Source organism: Eupeodes corollae, chromosome 3 (assembly GCF_945859685.1).
Source record: "Eupeodes corollae chromosome 3, idEupCoro1.1, whole genome shotgun sequence".
In the NCBI taxonomy this organism is placed as follows: domain Eukaryota; kingdom Metazoa; phylum Arthropoda; class Insecta; order Diptera; family Syrphidae; genus Eupeodes; species Eupeodes corollae.
In genome coordinates this window covers 75,287,155-75,305,004 of record NC_079149.1, presented here as the reverse complement: position 1 = coordinate 75,305,004, position 17,850 = coordinate 75,287,155, and the positions used below count along the sequence as shown (strand labels likewise).

The 17,850-nt window shown below is 34.3% G+C and overlaps 1 protein-coding gene across 2 annotated transcripts in view; it reads right to left on the bottom strand.

Moving 5' to 3' along the window:
* Positions 1–2,848: 2,848 nt before the first annotated feature.
* Positions 2,849–17,850, bottom strand: part of LOC129948952 (ankyrin repeat domain-containing protein 13D) — a 37,805-nt gene continuing 22,803 nt past the window's right edge. Inside the window, exon 10 of one of the 2 annotated variants that reach the window (XM_056060107.1) lies at positions 2,849–3,368. In XM_056060107.1, the coding sequence (XP_055916082.1) occupies positions 3,164–3,368 (205 nt within the window). In that variant the 3' untranslated portion in view covers positions 2,849–3,163. The remainder of the gene's footprint in view (positions 3,369–17,850) is intronic. The other variant, XM_056060106.1, reaches the window with a different exon arrangement.

Genomic DNA, 17,850 nt, shown 5'->3' with positions numbered 1-17,850 from the left:
TTCTTACTAACAATTAACACACAAGGTACAATTATGACGAGCTTCAAAATCGTTAAGTGACGCTTGCTATACGCCAACTATTTTATAGAATTGTGGTGCTGTGAAATAAAGCCAAATGAAGTAAGGCCATTTTTTAGGAGTTGGATTTGTTACACTAAAACAACAGAGTAATAAAGCTAAATTGGTTCTATGAAGTATTTATTTGAAAAAGTAAATGCTTTAAATCAAGATGAACTTTTTTATAAAAGAAATAATAATTTATGAATGAGAAAATTTAAATCAAAATTACACTTTAATTGGTTTGGATTGCACATTATTTTACGGTATATAAATACGGCAAATAAAATAAAGAATGGGTTAGTTGTGATGTTGATTAAAAAAAAATTGTATTATATCAAATTTATATTATTTGATAAACAATGCTAAGCAACAAATTTAAATAATGTAATCTCTTGTTTTATAAGTGCAGCAGAAACTAAGCATACACTCAACTTCTAAGCATGTCCCCCATACACAGCTCATTGTTCGTTCTCACCGTAGTGCTGGGTGTGTTCCCCCTGCACTTGTAGAAAGTGGAATAATTTTTGTAGGTTGGTGTTAACTTGCCTTTATTTCCCGTCACCCAACATAATTGTAGAACTCTGCATTGTTCTCTTATCACATTGAGGATAAAGCTTAAACAACTTGCTCTAAGCTGGAAGAAGTCAGATAATTAAGCATTTCTGGAAGCGATGGCAATCAAAATAACAGACTTATCTGTAGTAACGGAAAAATAGGAGATAGAAAAGGAGAATTTAAAAATTAGACAACTAACGAGACTTTCAGGATTGTTTGCCCTCGTACGATAAATCACCATACATACAGTTGTGTTCATAAAAATAGCAGTGCTCCCCATTACAAAAAGGCCTTCCATATCAACGTTATAATATATTCATCAAACTTCAAATAACAAACTAAAATATTTTATTCATAATAACAGAAAATAAGTATTATCGATTTTTTACCGTTAGCTTTCTCACAGTAAAAAACATTTTTTTAATATATGGCTGTTCATAAAAATAGCAGTGTATGACAAAGTACTGGAAAACTGTAATAAGTTATATGAAAGTATACAAATAATGTTAGCTTGCAATTAGTACTTTGTTGCATAACCATTGTTTTGTATGACTGCTTCGTATCTAGGTGGCATCGAGTCCACTAAAACCTGACACCTCTCTCGGGTGGTATTGCGTTCCACGAATCACGCATTCCTTCACAATTCTTACGACTTCTTGGGTTTTGCTTTATGAACTGCGTTCATAACATCCCCCACACATTTTCGATGGGGTTAAGGACAGGGGATTCAGCGGGCCACTCCATAACGAATAACTACTTCTGCGCAAACCATGATTTTGCATTTTTTGACGTATGCTTTGGGTCATAGTCTTGTTGGTATACCCAAACCAACAGCATTTCCTCTTCAGTATAGGGTAACATAACCTCCTCGAGAATTTTCACATAGTGGGTTGCATCCCTTATACCCCCGATAGGATAAATAGGCCCGACCCCCGTAATATGAAAAGCAAGCCCATATCATAATTTTTCATCCATGCTTCACTGTTTTTATAGTGTACCGTGGTTTAAGGTCTTGTCACATATTTTCGACGACCCTTGGACCCAAAAAGGACGACTTTGCTTTCATCGCTCCACAGAACATTTCTCCATTTCTCTTTTGTCTAATCTCTATGCGCTTTAACAAGCTCCATTCTCTTGGCCACATGCCGTTTCTAACTGAACAATTTTTCTGTCAGTTCTTTCAGTAGTCATCCGTTTTTGGCCTAGCGTTTTGGGTTTATTTTGCCATTTTAAGGCGTTACTGGCTATTTTTGGTGAGCAGCCTTGGATGTCTTGAATATTTTGGTAGGTTTTTCCCTCCAACCGCAGTTTTCTAATAAGTTTTCTAATTTCTTTGCTATAGTGTCTTGACCGTCTGATTGTTTATTTTTGAACTTATATTTATTCGTTTTTTATATGCTAGTAGATATGTTACATATACTTAAAACTTTAAATATTTAAATATTTACTTACCGAAAAATAAAAAAAAAATTTGTTTAACACTTTTTAATTATAAAATCAAAAGCACTGCTATTTTTATGAACACTCTATATCCAGAGAGTTAGTGTGTGTTCATCAGGAAAGTTAGAGTATAACTTCAAGCTAAAAGTCTCTTATATAAAAATAAAAGACCGTTAGATGCAAGTAGCATTATAATTTTGTTTGTAAGAATATCAGTTATTTAAATAATTGGCAATCTAATCAAATGTGACCAGCACTGCTATTTTTATGAACACAACTGTATAGCAACGAAAGATTAATGCTTCAAATTCGCATTCTTCGGTAAATCGTTAGATGACAACGAGCAGTCATAAAACGTGGAAATAACAATGTTCCTAAGCTGAGTCGGTTAAGATAGGCAAAACTGGTCACTCGTGCTGATAAAAAATATAGAGGGTATCCCAGACCTGGTTGGAAGAGTTTTAGCATCTTAACTATATTTATAGAAAATCCTTTAAGAGTAAAGGTCTATCACTATTGATTATCATTGGTCGGTCAAGTAAAACTAAATATGGGTTTTCTTAAACTTAGAAAATTGGGTGAAGACCTTTAGTACGTTTTTTACCTAGAAATATACTTGAGATCACTCTTGGTACATAATTTTTTTTTATAGTTCTGATAATAATCTTCTTTGTAATGAATAGATGACTGGTTTTTCGGTGGGAGATACTTTAACTTATTACTAAAATTAAAGGTTGATTTAACTAATTTTCTCGGCTTCATCATCTTTATAAACAAAAATTGAAAAGTGCATTTTTTAAAGTTTTAAATAAGGATTATATAATTTGTTCTTAAAAAAATGTACATAAGAATTAACACATTTTGAAATCATTTAATTTTTGTTGTAGGTTAATACGATTTTTTTATTTTATCTGAAAGTTGGAAAATATCACAAAAATGTATGTTTGTATATAAATACAAATTCATATAAATGTGTTTATGATTTTTTAATTTTTTTGTTTAAAGAAAGGTATAATTTTATAGAATATATTGTTAACCTAGTTGAAGTCTAGTAATTTTTTTTTTTTTTAATATTTTGTTCACAAATTATATTCCATTGAAAACGTAACTATTTCTCTGCAAGGCTCAGTTTTAAAGCCTCTTCGACCATTTCCTGTTCTCTCTGTAATTCAAGTTCATATCGATCCTGATCTTGTTGACTGAGGCGGAGAGCCATTTCTAAATCGGAGTCCGTGTAGTTGAATCCACCATCGTCATCTTCGAATGCTGGAGAACCAATACCACGACCTTGGCAGATAGATTCTTGAAGAACTCTAATTTTTGCGCGTGGAAGGAAAAGGTTAAATGCGGGACATTAAATACATGGATGCTTAGCGGTACATTTTTTAATGAGTTTCAAATAAATAAAAAGAAATGTCTCAGTTGGCTTAGCAATGTTAAGTAACTACTTGAATATGTTTTTCATATAAGCGTAATTGTTTTTAAGCTGTTGTTGGGGTGGTTGCTGTTGTGGGTTACTTGGAAAGCGAGAATTTATTCTTTATTTTATTGGTTAATGGAAAAAGGATATTTGAGTTGGTTTGGTTGTAAAGAAAAAACAAGACACTGTGTTAAATGCTTTAAAATTGTATACTTCAATTAAAAATAATATAATTTTGCGATTCTGATCAAGATTGGGTTAAAATAATAATTGTGGTATCAAACTTTTAACTAACAGTGTAACAATTTTCAATATAAACTCGCTGTAAAATTAAATTTAGTGCGAAAAAGTGCTACAGTCAAACATGTCGATACTACCTGTACAAATACAAAGTAACTATCTAATTTTCCTGTACAAGTATTAGAATTAAAGATTAATACTACACATTCGTATTTTTGTTTTAGGTACATTAAATGATCTTTAATATTATGTCCATATTTTGTATTCTTCAAATTATTAAAAGTCAGATTTATTACGAAAGTGATTTTAGAGACAAGTTTGCTTTGCATTAATTTAGTAACGTGTTGTACAACGTGGTGTAGTAGTAATTATTAAACAAGATTTAAATTATACCTAGTTTCAATGAGATAGTAATTTTAAGTAATCAGTGAACATTAAAATGCAAAGGAAATCCGGCGAATCTTGTACCGCCATACTAACATTAATTTAATAAAAGATTTGTTTCACACCCGCACTGATCACAGAGGCATAGTCTGATTGCACATTGAGTGATTATAAGTTTATCTGGCAAGGAAGCTAAACGTACTAAAAGCCATATTTTAAATAAGCTATAAATAGGAAATGAAAATTAAAATCATGGTTGTAACTAATAACTTAGTTAAAAGGAACATAATGCATTCCCTTTTTAATTTAAACTCATTCACACTTTTCTACTTTTTTTGTTTTTAATTATAAAAAAAATTATACAAAAGCTGGGTAACTTTTGAGGATATTTTGTTTACGATAGTTATAAAGTCAAACTTCAACAAATTCGGGTGTGATAGCTATTCAAATTAATATATTTTTTCCAATCGGGCCAGTCACTTTTTTGAGTATATTGTTAGATATTTAGAAATTCCAGAATTTAAATGACGAGGTAACATAATACTGATACATGTTGTACACAGTTTTTAAAGTATTAATATTAAATTTAAAACAAATTAGTAAAAATCTCTTAGGATTTAATAATGATCACTTAAAATCAAACCAATTGTACTAAAAAATGGTTCAGTTGTTTTATCGAATCCAAAAGATGTAGCGGATGAATTTAGTTAATTTTTTGCGTCTGTTGGGCATAGTTCTTTTTCTGAAAGTGTACATACTTTGTTTGACTGTTGCTATGAGATTGTTCCTCAAGAAACCAGTTCGAATAGTTTCTTTTTTGAGCCAATTACAGGACTTGAAATACTTAAAACAATAAACTCGTTAAATAATTCAACTTCTCATGGCAAAGATGAAATATCTAATATAATGCTTAAAAAGGTTGGACCAAATTTGGTAGATATATTGACACACATTTTTAACTTAAGCATATACTCTGGAAAGTTTCCTGAAGATTTAAAAAAAGGTATGATAGTTCCATTATTCAAAAAAGGAAGTAAATCAGATAAAGGAAATTATCGACCAATAACTTTGTTGTCTTCAATATCGAAATTGTTTGAGAAGGTAATTAAAAGAAGAATTTTGTTTTACCTTAATAAAATAAACTTTTTGAGTCCATTCCAATTTGGATTCAGGGCTGGGCTTTCTACTGAGGAGGCTCTTCTAGAATTTTGCTGCATTTTACAAGAAGGTTTTGCTAAGAAAAAGTGTGCTGGACTATTCGTGGATATTACTAAAGCCTTTGACATGGTGAACCATAACATACTCTTGGATAAACTGTATAAAATTGGTTTTCGTGGATTCATCTGGAAATGGCTGGAGTCTTATCTAAAAATTAGATTACACAATGTAAAAGTTTGGTGCAGCATAATTTCCTCTAAAAATAGTCTTTTGGGAGTCCCACAGGGATCCGTGCTGGGACCAATTCTATTTTTGGTTTATATTAATTCCCATTTTTCACTTCCTTTCCGAGGTAAAGTCAGAGCCTTTGCCGATGACCTTGGAATTGCATACTGTAGCAATAGTCCTTTGAATCTAATTTCAGATATTAACTATGATGTTCACTTGCTAAGATTTTGGTTTGCTAAACATGAGTTAATTGTGAGCAATAAAACTAAGTTAATGTTTTTCAGCCTAAGAGGTAGTATCTCTCCCGACATACCAATAATTTTTCATTCTCACGATTGCTTCAGTCATAAGTTACTTTATGGTGAGTGTAATGGTCATCGTACTCAATCATACCATCCCAACGTTAAATGCAGTGGTAGCTGTTTTGAAATTGAAATAGTTAAAGACTTTAAGTACCTCGGCATCTATATTGAAAAAAACCTTTACTGGGACAAGCACATTTCTATTCTAAAAAACTATCTTCTCTCATCCACCCGATGTTTCTACCACCTGAAAAAACATTCCTCTTCAAATTTGTTGAAGATGGTTTATTTTGGCATTTTTCATTCCAAGTTGCAATATGGAATACCCTGTTGGGGCGGTGCATATGTCAACAAACTACAACAACTCACCGTTATTCAAAAATCAGCTATACGTAACGTTTGTAAAACCCATCGTTTAACACCATCAATGGAACTTTTTAGGTCTTTAAAAATTATTCCCGTAAGACATTTATATTTTTTTAAAGTTTTAAAAGTTTTTTTTAAAAGAGCTGGATATTTGGAAAGTCCGATTTCCGACACACGAAGTCTTAGAAGTAATTCCTCCTATATAGTAAATATCCCATATTTTCGTACGACAAGCTACAGGAACTCCTATTCCATTGCTTCCTGCAAACTTTTTAACACGCTTCCTATAGAAGTTCGTAAAATAAGAAATATTGGCGAGTTTTTAAAAGAAAAAAAGTTATTTCTTCTTGCCGTAGACCACCAAGAAATAAAAACTTTGCTACGTTACACTGTCTAAAAATTAAACTTATGTAAATAACCAAATACGATTTGTTTGCTGAAACTTAACTTTTAAAAAAGATTTTCTTAATTTTCAAATTTATTTTTGCTAATACTATTTTTATTTTTCTAATTTATAATTTTCAATGTATAATTTATATTAAATTTTTTTCTTCCATTATATTTTTGAAACCCCACACAAAATAAAATCGATGTGGCATCACCACTATTTTTAAAAAATAATTGTTGTCACTAACTATTCTTATTATACAATGTTATTGTTAACTATGTATTCGAGCGCAATGTAATATATGAATTCATTAATAAGAATAGAGAAATTATATATCTATCTTAGTAATAATTAAAAATAATTAGTAATATATAATAATGGAAGAGAATACTATATCAGTTTTCAGAACGGACTTTTGACATTTAACGTAACGTTATTCACTTATCTTTAACCCTGCAGTCGTCGCGCACCAAAATGTTACACCAGTCGTCGCGTGGATTACATATGCAATCCATTTTAAAATTAGAATAAACCAAAATGTTTTAATTTTTTCAAATTTATTTTGGCTTTAAAATGTACTTACATGTTATATTAAGTTAAGTTAACTAACTTTTCTATCTATTTAACTGTAAATACTAAAAGAGATGAAAAATCCCCACCACTAGTTTCTTAGAAATACTCCATTTTGTATGAGTGGATTACAATAGTAATCCGCGCGACGACTGCAGGGTTAACTACTTTCACATAAAAATAAATAAATTAGGTGGCGCAACAGTCCATAGAGAATCAGGGCCTAGTGACTTACAATTCTCAACCATTCCTGTATGCGAGTAATTGCAGGGATGAAGGGGACCTACACTTTTATATGCCGAATCCGAACGGCTAATTTGAGAAAGCACTAACCATCATGCCACGGGTATTACAAATAAACTTTAGATTAACAAAAAAATGACGACTCACAATAGGATTAACGTTTTGACTGGCCAAGCACGTATATAGACAATAAACATAAACCAAACTCTACAGTTATGGTGGCCGTCAAATTGTGCGACCCACAACTAACTTTATTACCAACATTAAAATTCAACGCGGGATGTGACGTTGAGTCGGCAATATTTCGCTCGAATTTTAAATTTAAGTAAAGTGGAGAACACTGCATTATGAAAGTTGTAGTATATATTAAACTAAATATATCACAGGTTGTATTAAATTGATATGTTTTCTCAAATCAATTATAATGTTTAATAGACTTAATTCTTGGTTTTCTTGGTTGTGACATGCCAAAGGACTGACGTTTTAAGAACTAATTGTGTTTTTTTAATAAAATGTATTCAAAATGAAGAACTGCAATTGGGTGACTAAATAAAGGTCTTTCCATTGTTTTAAAATAAATTGTAATCTCAATAAAATATAATTAGACTATGTATATATTGGTTGATGACATCGAGTTACCCAACTTTTGTATGACCACCCATAATTGAAATTTTAGTGATGCAGATGCATACATAGACCAGGAAAGTCCCAAGTTGATCAAATATTCACATTACGGCAGATCCTGGAAAAAACTCAAGAGCACCAAATCGACACCCGCCATCTTTTCATCGATTTCAAGGCCGCATATGACAGCATCTACAGGACGAGCTGTATAGAGCCATGTCTAGTTTTGGCATCCCTGCCAAACTCGTCCGTTTGTGCAGGATGACCATGGAGAATTCACGCTGCTCCATTAAGGTTGGAAACAACTAAACAGAACCTTTTGATGTCAAAAAAGGTTTTAGACAAGGTAATGCGCTGTCATGCGATTTTTTTAACATCGTGCTTGAAAGAATAGTGCAGAGCTCACACGTCAACACTAGAGGCACTATCTTTCAAAAGTCTGTCCAATTACTGGCATATGCTGATGACATTGACATAATCGGAAGAACTCAGCGTGATGTCAATGGGGCTTTTGTGAGTATTGAGGCAGAGGCGCCAAAAATGGGTTTAACGGTTAATGAGGGCAAAACAAAGTACATGCTGTCGTCTAGAAAGGACATACAACACCGACGTTTTGGTCACAACATCACAATCGACAGACGTAACTTTGAGGTAGTCAAGGACTTCGTCTACCTAGGCTCCGCTGTAAACGCAGAAAACAACACCAGCGCTGAGATCAAACGCAGAATAACTCTTGCTAACCGCTGTTTCTTTGGACTAAGAAAGCAATTGAGTGGTAATGTCCTCTCTCGAGGGACCAAAGTGTTGCTATATAAGACCCTTATCATCCCCGTCCTGCTATACGGTGCAGAAGCATGGACCATGACAAAAGCGGATGAAAGCACCTTGGGTCGCTTCGAGAGAAAAGTTCTTCGTGTGATCTACGATCCCGTATGCATCGAAGGGGAGTGGAGGAGAAGATGGAACGACGAACTGTACGGGCTGTACAGTGACGTAGACTTAGCAAGAAGAGTAAAAGTCCAACGACTAAGATGGCTGGGTCACGTAGAGCGCATGGAAACCAATGCTCCGGCCCGGAAAGTCTTCGAATCCGCACCCACAGGAAAGCGCAGTAGAGGAAGACCGCGGATCAGGTGGCGCGCACAAGTGGAAGGTGACCTCACCCAACTTGGAGCGCGAAACTGGAGACATCTAGCTAGGGACCGAGCTAGATGGAGAAGTTTGTTGGGTGAGGCCCTAGTTCACACAGGACTGTAGCGCCACCTTAAGTAAGTAAGTAAGATGCATACATATGTATATCCATTTATTAAATTGGATCACAAATAATCATACAAAAAAAACCTAAGAATATTTATTATTTTGATTGAAAATCAAAAGCGAAAATTTTAACGAATAAAGACCAAAAGCGAAAAACACTCTATATAGAGTGTTTTTGACCAAAAGCATGAATGGACAAAATAAAAAGCTTTTCAATGAGTCTCTTCTTTCTTCTCTCAAAAATTGCATTTTGATTGATTCGCTACGTTTTTTTGATTGTTTATTGTTTTAATTTTTGATTAGAGAAAACGGTGTTACCTCGCGTCAAATAGTTCGTAAATTGTTCATGAAGGAAAATAAGTTCTGTTGGTGAAAAGATTCATTTTTTGACAATAAAATTAAAACTTACAATTCAGTAGATATATTGCAAACGCCGAGAATAGACGTGTTTTGAGAGCCAAACCTTATAGCTTTGTTTTTGATCTTTACGCCATGCGGACTGAAAATTCAATTTATTAACTTACTTTCTATTTTGTATTTGATTTAAAAACAAAAATCTTTCTGGTGTCTAAAATTTTAAACGAAAATGCGGGGGGATCCCCCTAGTAGAAACAGATTTAAGGGCTCGATTTTGATGCTCCCTTAAGTCCACGAACCAAAATGAAACGAAAATTAAACCAACCTCACTACCAACCTCAATTGCGTCCATATTCATCGTACAACTTATTTCAAATTAATCGTGGATATGTATATCCAAAGAAATTTTAGAGGTTTAATCCATGCGGTCTGGTGATCTATTAGTAAAAGTTGCCAACTTACAAACTGCAAATAAATTTATCAAACATCGACTCGATTCCAGTTAAAATTACAACACACAATAGTTTAACCTCAGTGCAAGGAAGAATCTTCTCTCACCATACCAGAGACATTTCCGAAGAAGAACTTCTAAATGAACTGCAACTACAAAAAATTATCGACTTAATAAGACGTCCCAATGAAATCAAACTAGGTAGGCTTACATTTAAAGTCGAAAAATATATCGCAAGATCAATGAGATGCATCATTTGTGAAAAATTGGGACACACAAAAATCGCTGCACAAATGCCGAACTATGCAAAGAATGCTGCCTTCCCCGCCACACGACGAATGTTCGCGCATTTTTTGCATCAACTGTCAATACGACAGTCATACATCGTATGTTGCCTTATGCCCACCATTACTTCTCCATAAATCAGTCAACAAAATAAAATCCGACCACCGTTGCACCCTCAGAGAGGGAGATCTCTAAAAAACCGATCCCAAGCAATCTATGACAGAGATCATTATAAACAGAATTCTGAGAGAACAATTTAAATTGAACAGAAAAGTCCCTACCACAAGATAACACAATACCATAACCAGACTAAACAACAACAACCCCATACTAACTATTAAAACAACAAATAACCAATCCAAACAATTAAATAATATCTCTAACAAGCCCGCAATAACCACCCGAACAATATTCGCACCAAATAACACAAAAAAAAATCAATCAAAAAATGAACCCCCAAAACAAGATTCACATTCAAACACAAATTTTTCGGCATCAGATTCTCCATTATCACATGTTACAAGAACACTTCATAAAGAAAATAGTTACTATGTAAACGTAATGGATGATGATGACCAGTAATCAAACTATAGGCTCAAAACTTCAACATAATATCTCGACAAACATACTTATTCACCCCTCGTTCAAAACTATCAACCCTTAAAATTCTCCAATCGAACATGGGCGGATATTTTGATAAAACCATGAACTTCAGCTTTTAATAAACGAACAAAACACTTCTATAAAACCCACATTCCCTCAAACACCATTTTTTATTCTCCTAAGGAATGTGCATGACATTTCTACAACCAGAACACTATAGCCAAACAAGGAATAGGACTTTTAGTTCACAAGTCTGTTCCACACAAATTCATAAATATAACATCTAATATTCTAGCAGTGGCAGTAGAAATCAAGCTAAGTATCAAACTTACAATTTTTTCGTTATACATTCATCCAAAAAAGGATTTTATAAGTCCTGATTTAGAATTAACTGCTGAGAATTTCAATACCGCGATATTTTTAACTGGCGATTATAATGCTTGGAATCCTATCTGGGGACCTCCTAATATTAACACTCGCGGTAAAATCGTGTAACAATTCTTTACTAATTTCAGCCTTGCTATTTTCAATGATAGATCTAACCATTAATTTCCCCTCCTTCACTCCAAAAACAACATGGAAAGCTCTTACTAACCTACATGGTAGCGATCACTTCCCAACCATCACCGAAATTACCCTTAAAAATCACACGAATCATGAAAATCCAATACGAAAATTCCAACTAGACAAAGCAAATTGATCGTTATTTCAGGGCAAAGTTACAAATTTTTAGTCAAACACAACACGGACATTTTCCAAAATATCAATAAAGAGTCAGCACTTATTCAAAAATCAATTCGCTTCGCAGCCAACTTAGCAATCCGCCAAACCAACAATTTACCATACAAACATATGGTTCCCTGGTGGAGTAATGAACTTTGAAATCATCGCCAAAGCAAACAAACAGCTTGAAAAACATTAAACAAAATCCTACTACTACTAATAAGGCACATACACTACGCAAACATAGTTTCGCCACACACTACACAAACATGTTTGAGAGTATTGGTTGCGTGACGTTTTTCATCTTAATCAGACCTACCTACGGACACGGAGCAATGAGTGATTTTGCATGTGCAACTTTTTATTATTGCCTTAGCTATTAAAAAAAATTTGGAATTTGGTGTCAAAAAAATGTGTTCCTCCTGTTTAATTATGTTAACTCTATGAAAATTGGCATCGGTTTGAGAAAAATTCAATACACACCACATAAACATGTCGGCGCAGGCACGGAAAATTCATTTTTTTTTATTTTGTTCAAACCGCTTGCGCAAACACGTATAATCACTACACACTACTAAAATAGTTTGTTCAACCATTTTTAAAACAACAAAATACATTCGTTTGCTCAAACAGTTTGTGTAGTGTATGGGCCATATAACCTGATTACATTAAAAAAAGCCAAATCTATTCAAAAAATCAGTAACAGAAATAGTTTTGATAAGTTTACTTCAAACATCAACCCAAACTTCCAAGAAGCTTCAAAAGAATCAAACTTTAATTTTTTAACTCAGAAAAACTTTATACTAAATGAAAGAATTCAATTAGACCTCATAAGTGAAATAGCAAATCAAATCGAAGGTAGTATGAACCTAATCAAATCAAATCAATCAACTCATGCAAAGGCAATATATACGCCATGATCAAAAATTTCCCAATTTTTCTCAAAAAGCGTATATTTCATCTTTACAACGAGATTCTTACTTAAGGTGTTATACCACAAATATGGAAAATTGCTACAGTAGTTCCTATTCTCAACCCAAGCAAAGAAATCATAAATCTATCCAGCTATAGGTCAATTCCCTTCTACCATGCCTTAGCAGTCGTTGAAAAAATTATATCCCGTAGACTATCTTGGTTCCTCGAAAGAAACAACCTGGTAGATATCAACCAAGTTGCCTTTTAAAAAAAGCAGGGGAACAATTGATTCACATTTATACATCGACAAATTTTTTTTTTTTTTATTCACAAGCACTCAAGGGGTTATTTACAATTGATTCACATTTATACATCGACAAATTTTTTTTTTTTTTTATTCACAAGCACTCAAGGGGTTATTAGTACCCTTTATATGTTTATATTTAAACACAGTGCGAGCGTTAGGAAAATAGGGAAGGATTTAAAAGGAGATACCGGTGCACATTGGTCTTAAAGTTCTGAACATCAAAATGGGAGGGAAAAACAGAGTTGGCCAAAGCATTCCACATTCTCGATATGCGATTTAAGAAAGAATCTCAAGGGTAAACTGATAAGTATTCCTAGAAGTGCGAGTATTACGGCTGAATTGTTTAAGGGGTAGAATGCAACTGGCTAATTCGACAGAACATTGTTTGTAAAAATATCTATAAAATAACGAAAGCATGAAACATTGCGACGATGTTCTAGCGATGTAAATGTTTCGATTATAGTTCTGTCGCCTATCATTTTTTAAGCCCTTTTTTGAATTCTATCCAAGAGATTTAAATTTGTTTTGGGGGCACCTGCCCAGATATGCGAATTATATTCAAGCTTTGGACGGATAAAAGCTTTGTAGATTATAGCCAGATCAGAAGGGGTGAAAAATTTCTTGCATCTTCGGAGAAATCCTAAGCATCTGGCAGCATTTTTGGCGATATCGAATATGTGATCATTCCATAAGAGGTGATCTGTGATATTCATACCAAGTACTGAAAGTTGATTAGTTTCCTGGATGCAAGTGCCGCTCATGGATGCGGCATCGGGGGTGGGTTACGCTTTAACGACAGGAGACAGCATTGAGTTTTCGAAGCATTAAATTCTACACGGTTTTTATTCCCCATTAATGCTGTCAAGATCAGAATTTAATGAGCTTATCATATGCTGCCGTTGGAATTCCACATTCGAAGGACAAGGATGCGAATCTAGAAACGAATATGAAAAGCTGAGGGTACTGTCGTCGGCGAAACAGTTTAATGGATTAGAAGTGACAAACAAGAGATCGTTTATGAATATAAGGAAGAGAGTCGGAGACAAAACGGAGCCCTTGGGTACACCAGCATTTATTTTATGAATTTCAGACATGAAACCATCCAATACAACTTGTATTGAACGGTTAGAAAGGTAATTTCTAATCCAACGAAGAAGAGATTCATCAATACCAAAAGCACGCATTTTCGATAAGAGAGCTTGGTGCCAAACTCTATCAAATGCTTTTGAAATATCAAGTGCAATAATCTTACTTTCTCTAAAACGATGTAAAGATTTTTTCCACTGTTCGGTGAGATAAACCATGAGATCAGTAGTGGACCTATTGCTACGAAAGCCATACTGTCGGTCATTAAGAAGCTTCCGTTCTTCAAGATATTTCTTAAGCTGGAAATTAATCAGCGTTTCCATGACCGTGGAAAGAAGGGACGTAAGTGCAATTGGACGATAGTTTGAGGGAGAGGAGGATTCGCCTTTTTTAGGGACTGACAAATGCAGTTTTCCATCCACTCGGGAAGAGACCTGTAGAATAGGACAGATGGAAAAGCTTACGCAGTGGTTTTGCCAGCGTTGAAGAACACCTCTTCAGAACAATAGGGGGAATACTATCCGGGCCAGCGGATTTGTGTATGTCAAGGTCTTTCAGTACTCTTTCGACTGCACGAGTGTGAAAGAAGATTCGTCCCATAGAATCATTTACGCTCTCAAGAACAGGAGGACTCATGACACTATCCGGTAGCGTCGAATTAACAGCAAAATGTGCTGCAAGCAAATTGGCTTTATCAATCGAGCTTACATAGGGAGTGTCATTGTGGACGAGCGTTGGAACCGAGGATGACGTGGTGTTTCGTACGTTTTTTACAAATGACCAGAAATTTTTACTACCTTTGGGACATTGTAGTATTTTTTGCCTTAATTTCTGATCATGCAAAAATTTGGTTCGTCGAATATGACCATTACAGGTCTTTCTAGCTTGTTTAAACTTATTCCGGTTTTCCTCAGTCGGGTTGGCTTTATAACAAAGGAAACTTACATCTCTGATCCTAATAACCTCTTTACAGCTCGAATCAAACCATGAGTTCTGTTTGGGTTTGATAGATTTCACCCTATTCGGGATAAAATTTCTCATTTCACAAAGAATTAAATTTTTCACCATATCTGCGCTGGAATCCACGTCACTATCGAGGAAGCATAGTGACCAGTTAAAGTTCCTGAAGAATTTATTGAGACCGTCCCAGTTGGCTTTCTCATATTGCCAAACGGTTCTCATAGGAGGTTTTTCTATAACTGGGTTTTTTCGACATGAGAATTTTGCAGATACGATACAATGGTCTGATGTGCCTAAAGGCGGTATTACACTAATTGTGTATTTAAGGGTAAGAAAAGCTGAGTTAATTGATTTAACTCAGCAAAGATCTCAACATACCTTCCTTCCGGTGTTGACTGGCCAGAATAACGAAGCCAAGAAGAATTGTGTACATTGAAATCGCCCGCAATGACGATTTCAGTGTGAGGATAATGGGCAACAATTCTTTGAATGGAGTCAGACAGAGCATCAAATTCGTTAAAAGTTGAATTTCTGTCCAGATTTGGACTTCGATATAAAAAACATGCGTGGATGATGCGCTTATTTACCGTAAATTTTAACCACATGAAATTGAAGTTTGTGTTAGAGCACAAACCATATTGTGGCTGGAGTTGGTACGCAACATCATTTCTTATATACACGGCTAATCCATGATGAGGAAAAAATAATGCCACTAAGTTATACCCATTAAAATGAAATTCTGAATGATCGGAATCTTCACCTATTTGAGTTTCACTCAATGCCAAAACAGATGGCCTGTTTGATGCAGTGTGGACATATGTGGCATAGAAGTTCTTTCTTAAACCACGAATGTTGCTAAAATCCACCCTGAATTCACCCAACATTCTAATGTTCAAAACTAATTAAACACAATTCGGACAATTACCTATAGTATATGTTTTATCTTGAATCTAGTTTGAACTTTTCAGTTACAGATTTCCACTATGTTATGCCTAAGTGAAAATTTGCATACTGATCCGCCCCTAGTTAACTAGATATCACATTTACTAATCTATCCGAAAACACATCAACTCAATCGATGTATACACTGTACAGCTATAAAAGAACCGTACGCAATGTCTACATCGATTGAGATAATATGACTGTGAGGGATGGAGTGAAGAAAGAGAAGGGATTACCCATTGCTGTGTTATCATTATAACTTTTGCCATTTCACTAATTGCTTATGAATTTTTGTTGTAACACTAGTTTTAGGTTTTGATTTTTTTGTTGTTTGGCTTTGGACACTGCACTTGAAATAATTTGTTGACACCGCGCGGGATTGCTTCAAGCTTATCATCAAAAAATCATGTTCGACTCTTTTCCATTGTCTTCGAAAAAGCTTTCGATGGAATCGGAATCCACCTTATTTTGAACGAATTAACCTAGTGGAAGAGCTTTTTTAACTCATAGAAAATTTCGAATAAAAATAAAAAACTAATTTTTTTCCGTGCACAATCTTGGAAACGGTATTCCCCAAGGATCGCCTCTTTCAGTTGTGCTCCTCGTGATAGCTTTCAATAAAATAAGAACCATAATTATTCTTGGTGTCTTTATTCTTTTCAGGAATCATGTTGCTATCAGCTCTTACCACTTTATGGCCTTAGCACCAATTCCTTTTTTAATTATATGTAGTTTAAATTATCCGTAAATAATATATATCGAAGTCCTAATTTATAGAGTATCAACTTCTCGTGAATTTGATGCTTTGTCTGATTCCATCCAAAGAATTTTTTCGTCCTATCCTCGCACCGAATTCGTTATTACGGGCGATTTCAATGTACACAATTCTTCATGGCTTCAACATTCGAGCCAGACAACACTCGATGGAGTATGTGCTGAGATCTTCGCTGAGTTGAACCATCTAATTCAGCTGGTCTACGAGGCCACTGAACGAGCTGAAAACTCTCTTCACTTGTTTCTTACACCTGACCCTAATAAATACACTGTTAGTGTTTTATCTTCTCTAGGCACATCTGACCATTGTGTAATATCTGTAAATTTCTCGTGTCAAAACTCTCCAGTTTAAGAAAGAGCTCCCATGAGAATCGTTTGGCAATACGAGAAAGCCAACTGGGACGGTCTCAATAATTATTTTAGGATCTTTAACTGGTCACTATGCTTCCTCGATAGTGACGTTGATGCTAGCGATGATATGATTACAAGTTTGATTATCCTGGGAATGAATGAGAACAGGGTTAAAAGCATCAGACCTAAGAAAAACGCATGGTTTGATGCTAGCTGTAAAGAGGTTATTAGGTCCAAAGACGTAAGTTTCAACAAGCCAGAAAGGCCTGCAACGCACATATTCAACGGACCAAATTTGTACAATACCCAAAATTACTGCAATGTCCCAAAGGCAGTGCAAATTTTTGGTCATTTGTAAAAAACATGAGGAATTCTTCCTCTTCTTCGGTTCCTGCGCTCGTTGTCAATGACACTTCTTTTAAGAAGATGAAATGTTAACAGTCGAACTGTTTGTTCCTGAACACCAATTATTTTAATAAATATGATTTAAAATCATGAAAATAATATTTTTAAAATCATTAAATGAAAATAAAAATAAAAATGAACCAGCATAGTGTTCAAATATTTGATTTATTTTCATTTAATGATTTTAAAAATAAAAATATTATTTTCATGATTTTAAATCATATTTATTAAAATAATTGGTGTTCAGGAACAAACAGTTTGACTGTTAACATTTCATCTTCTTAAATCCCTTAGCAAGGAAATAAAAACAGCTACAATTTATCTTCTCTGAAGACTTGTAGCAACCATATAATTCGCAGTAGCTCTATGTAGCTCATATTATATGGAATCTCGATTTATTCGAGAAAATATGTGTCAAGACAAAGTGCAATGGTCATCTTCTGATGAGCCCAACCA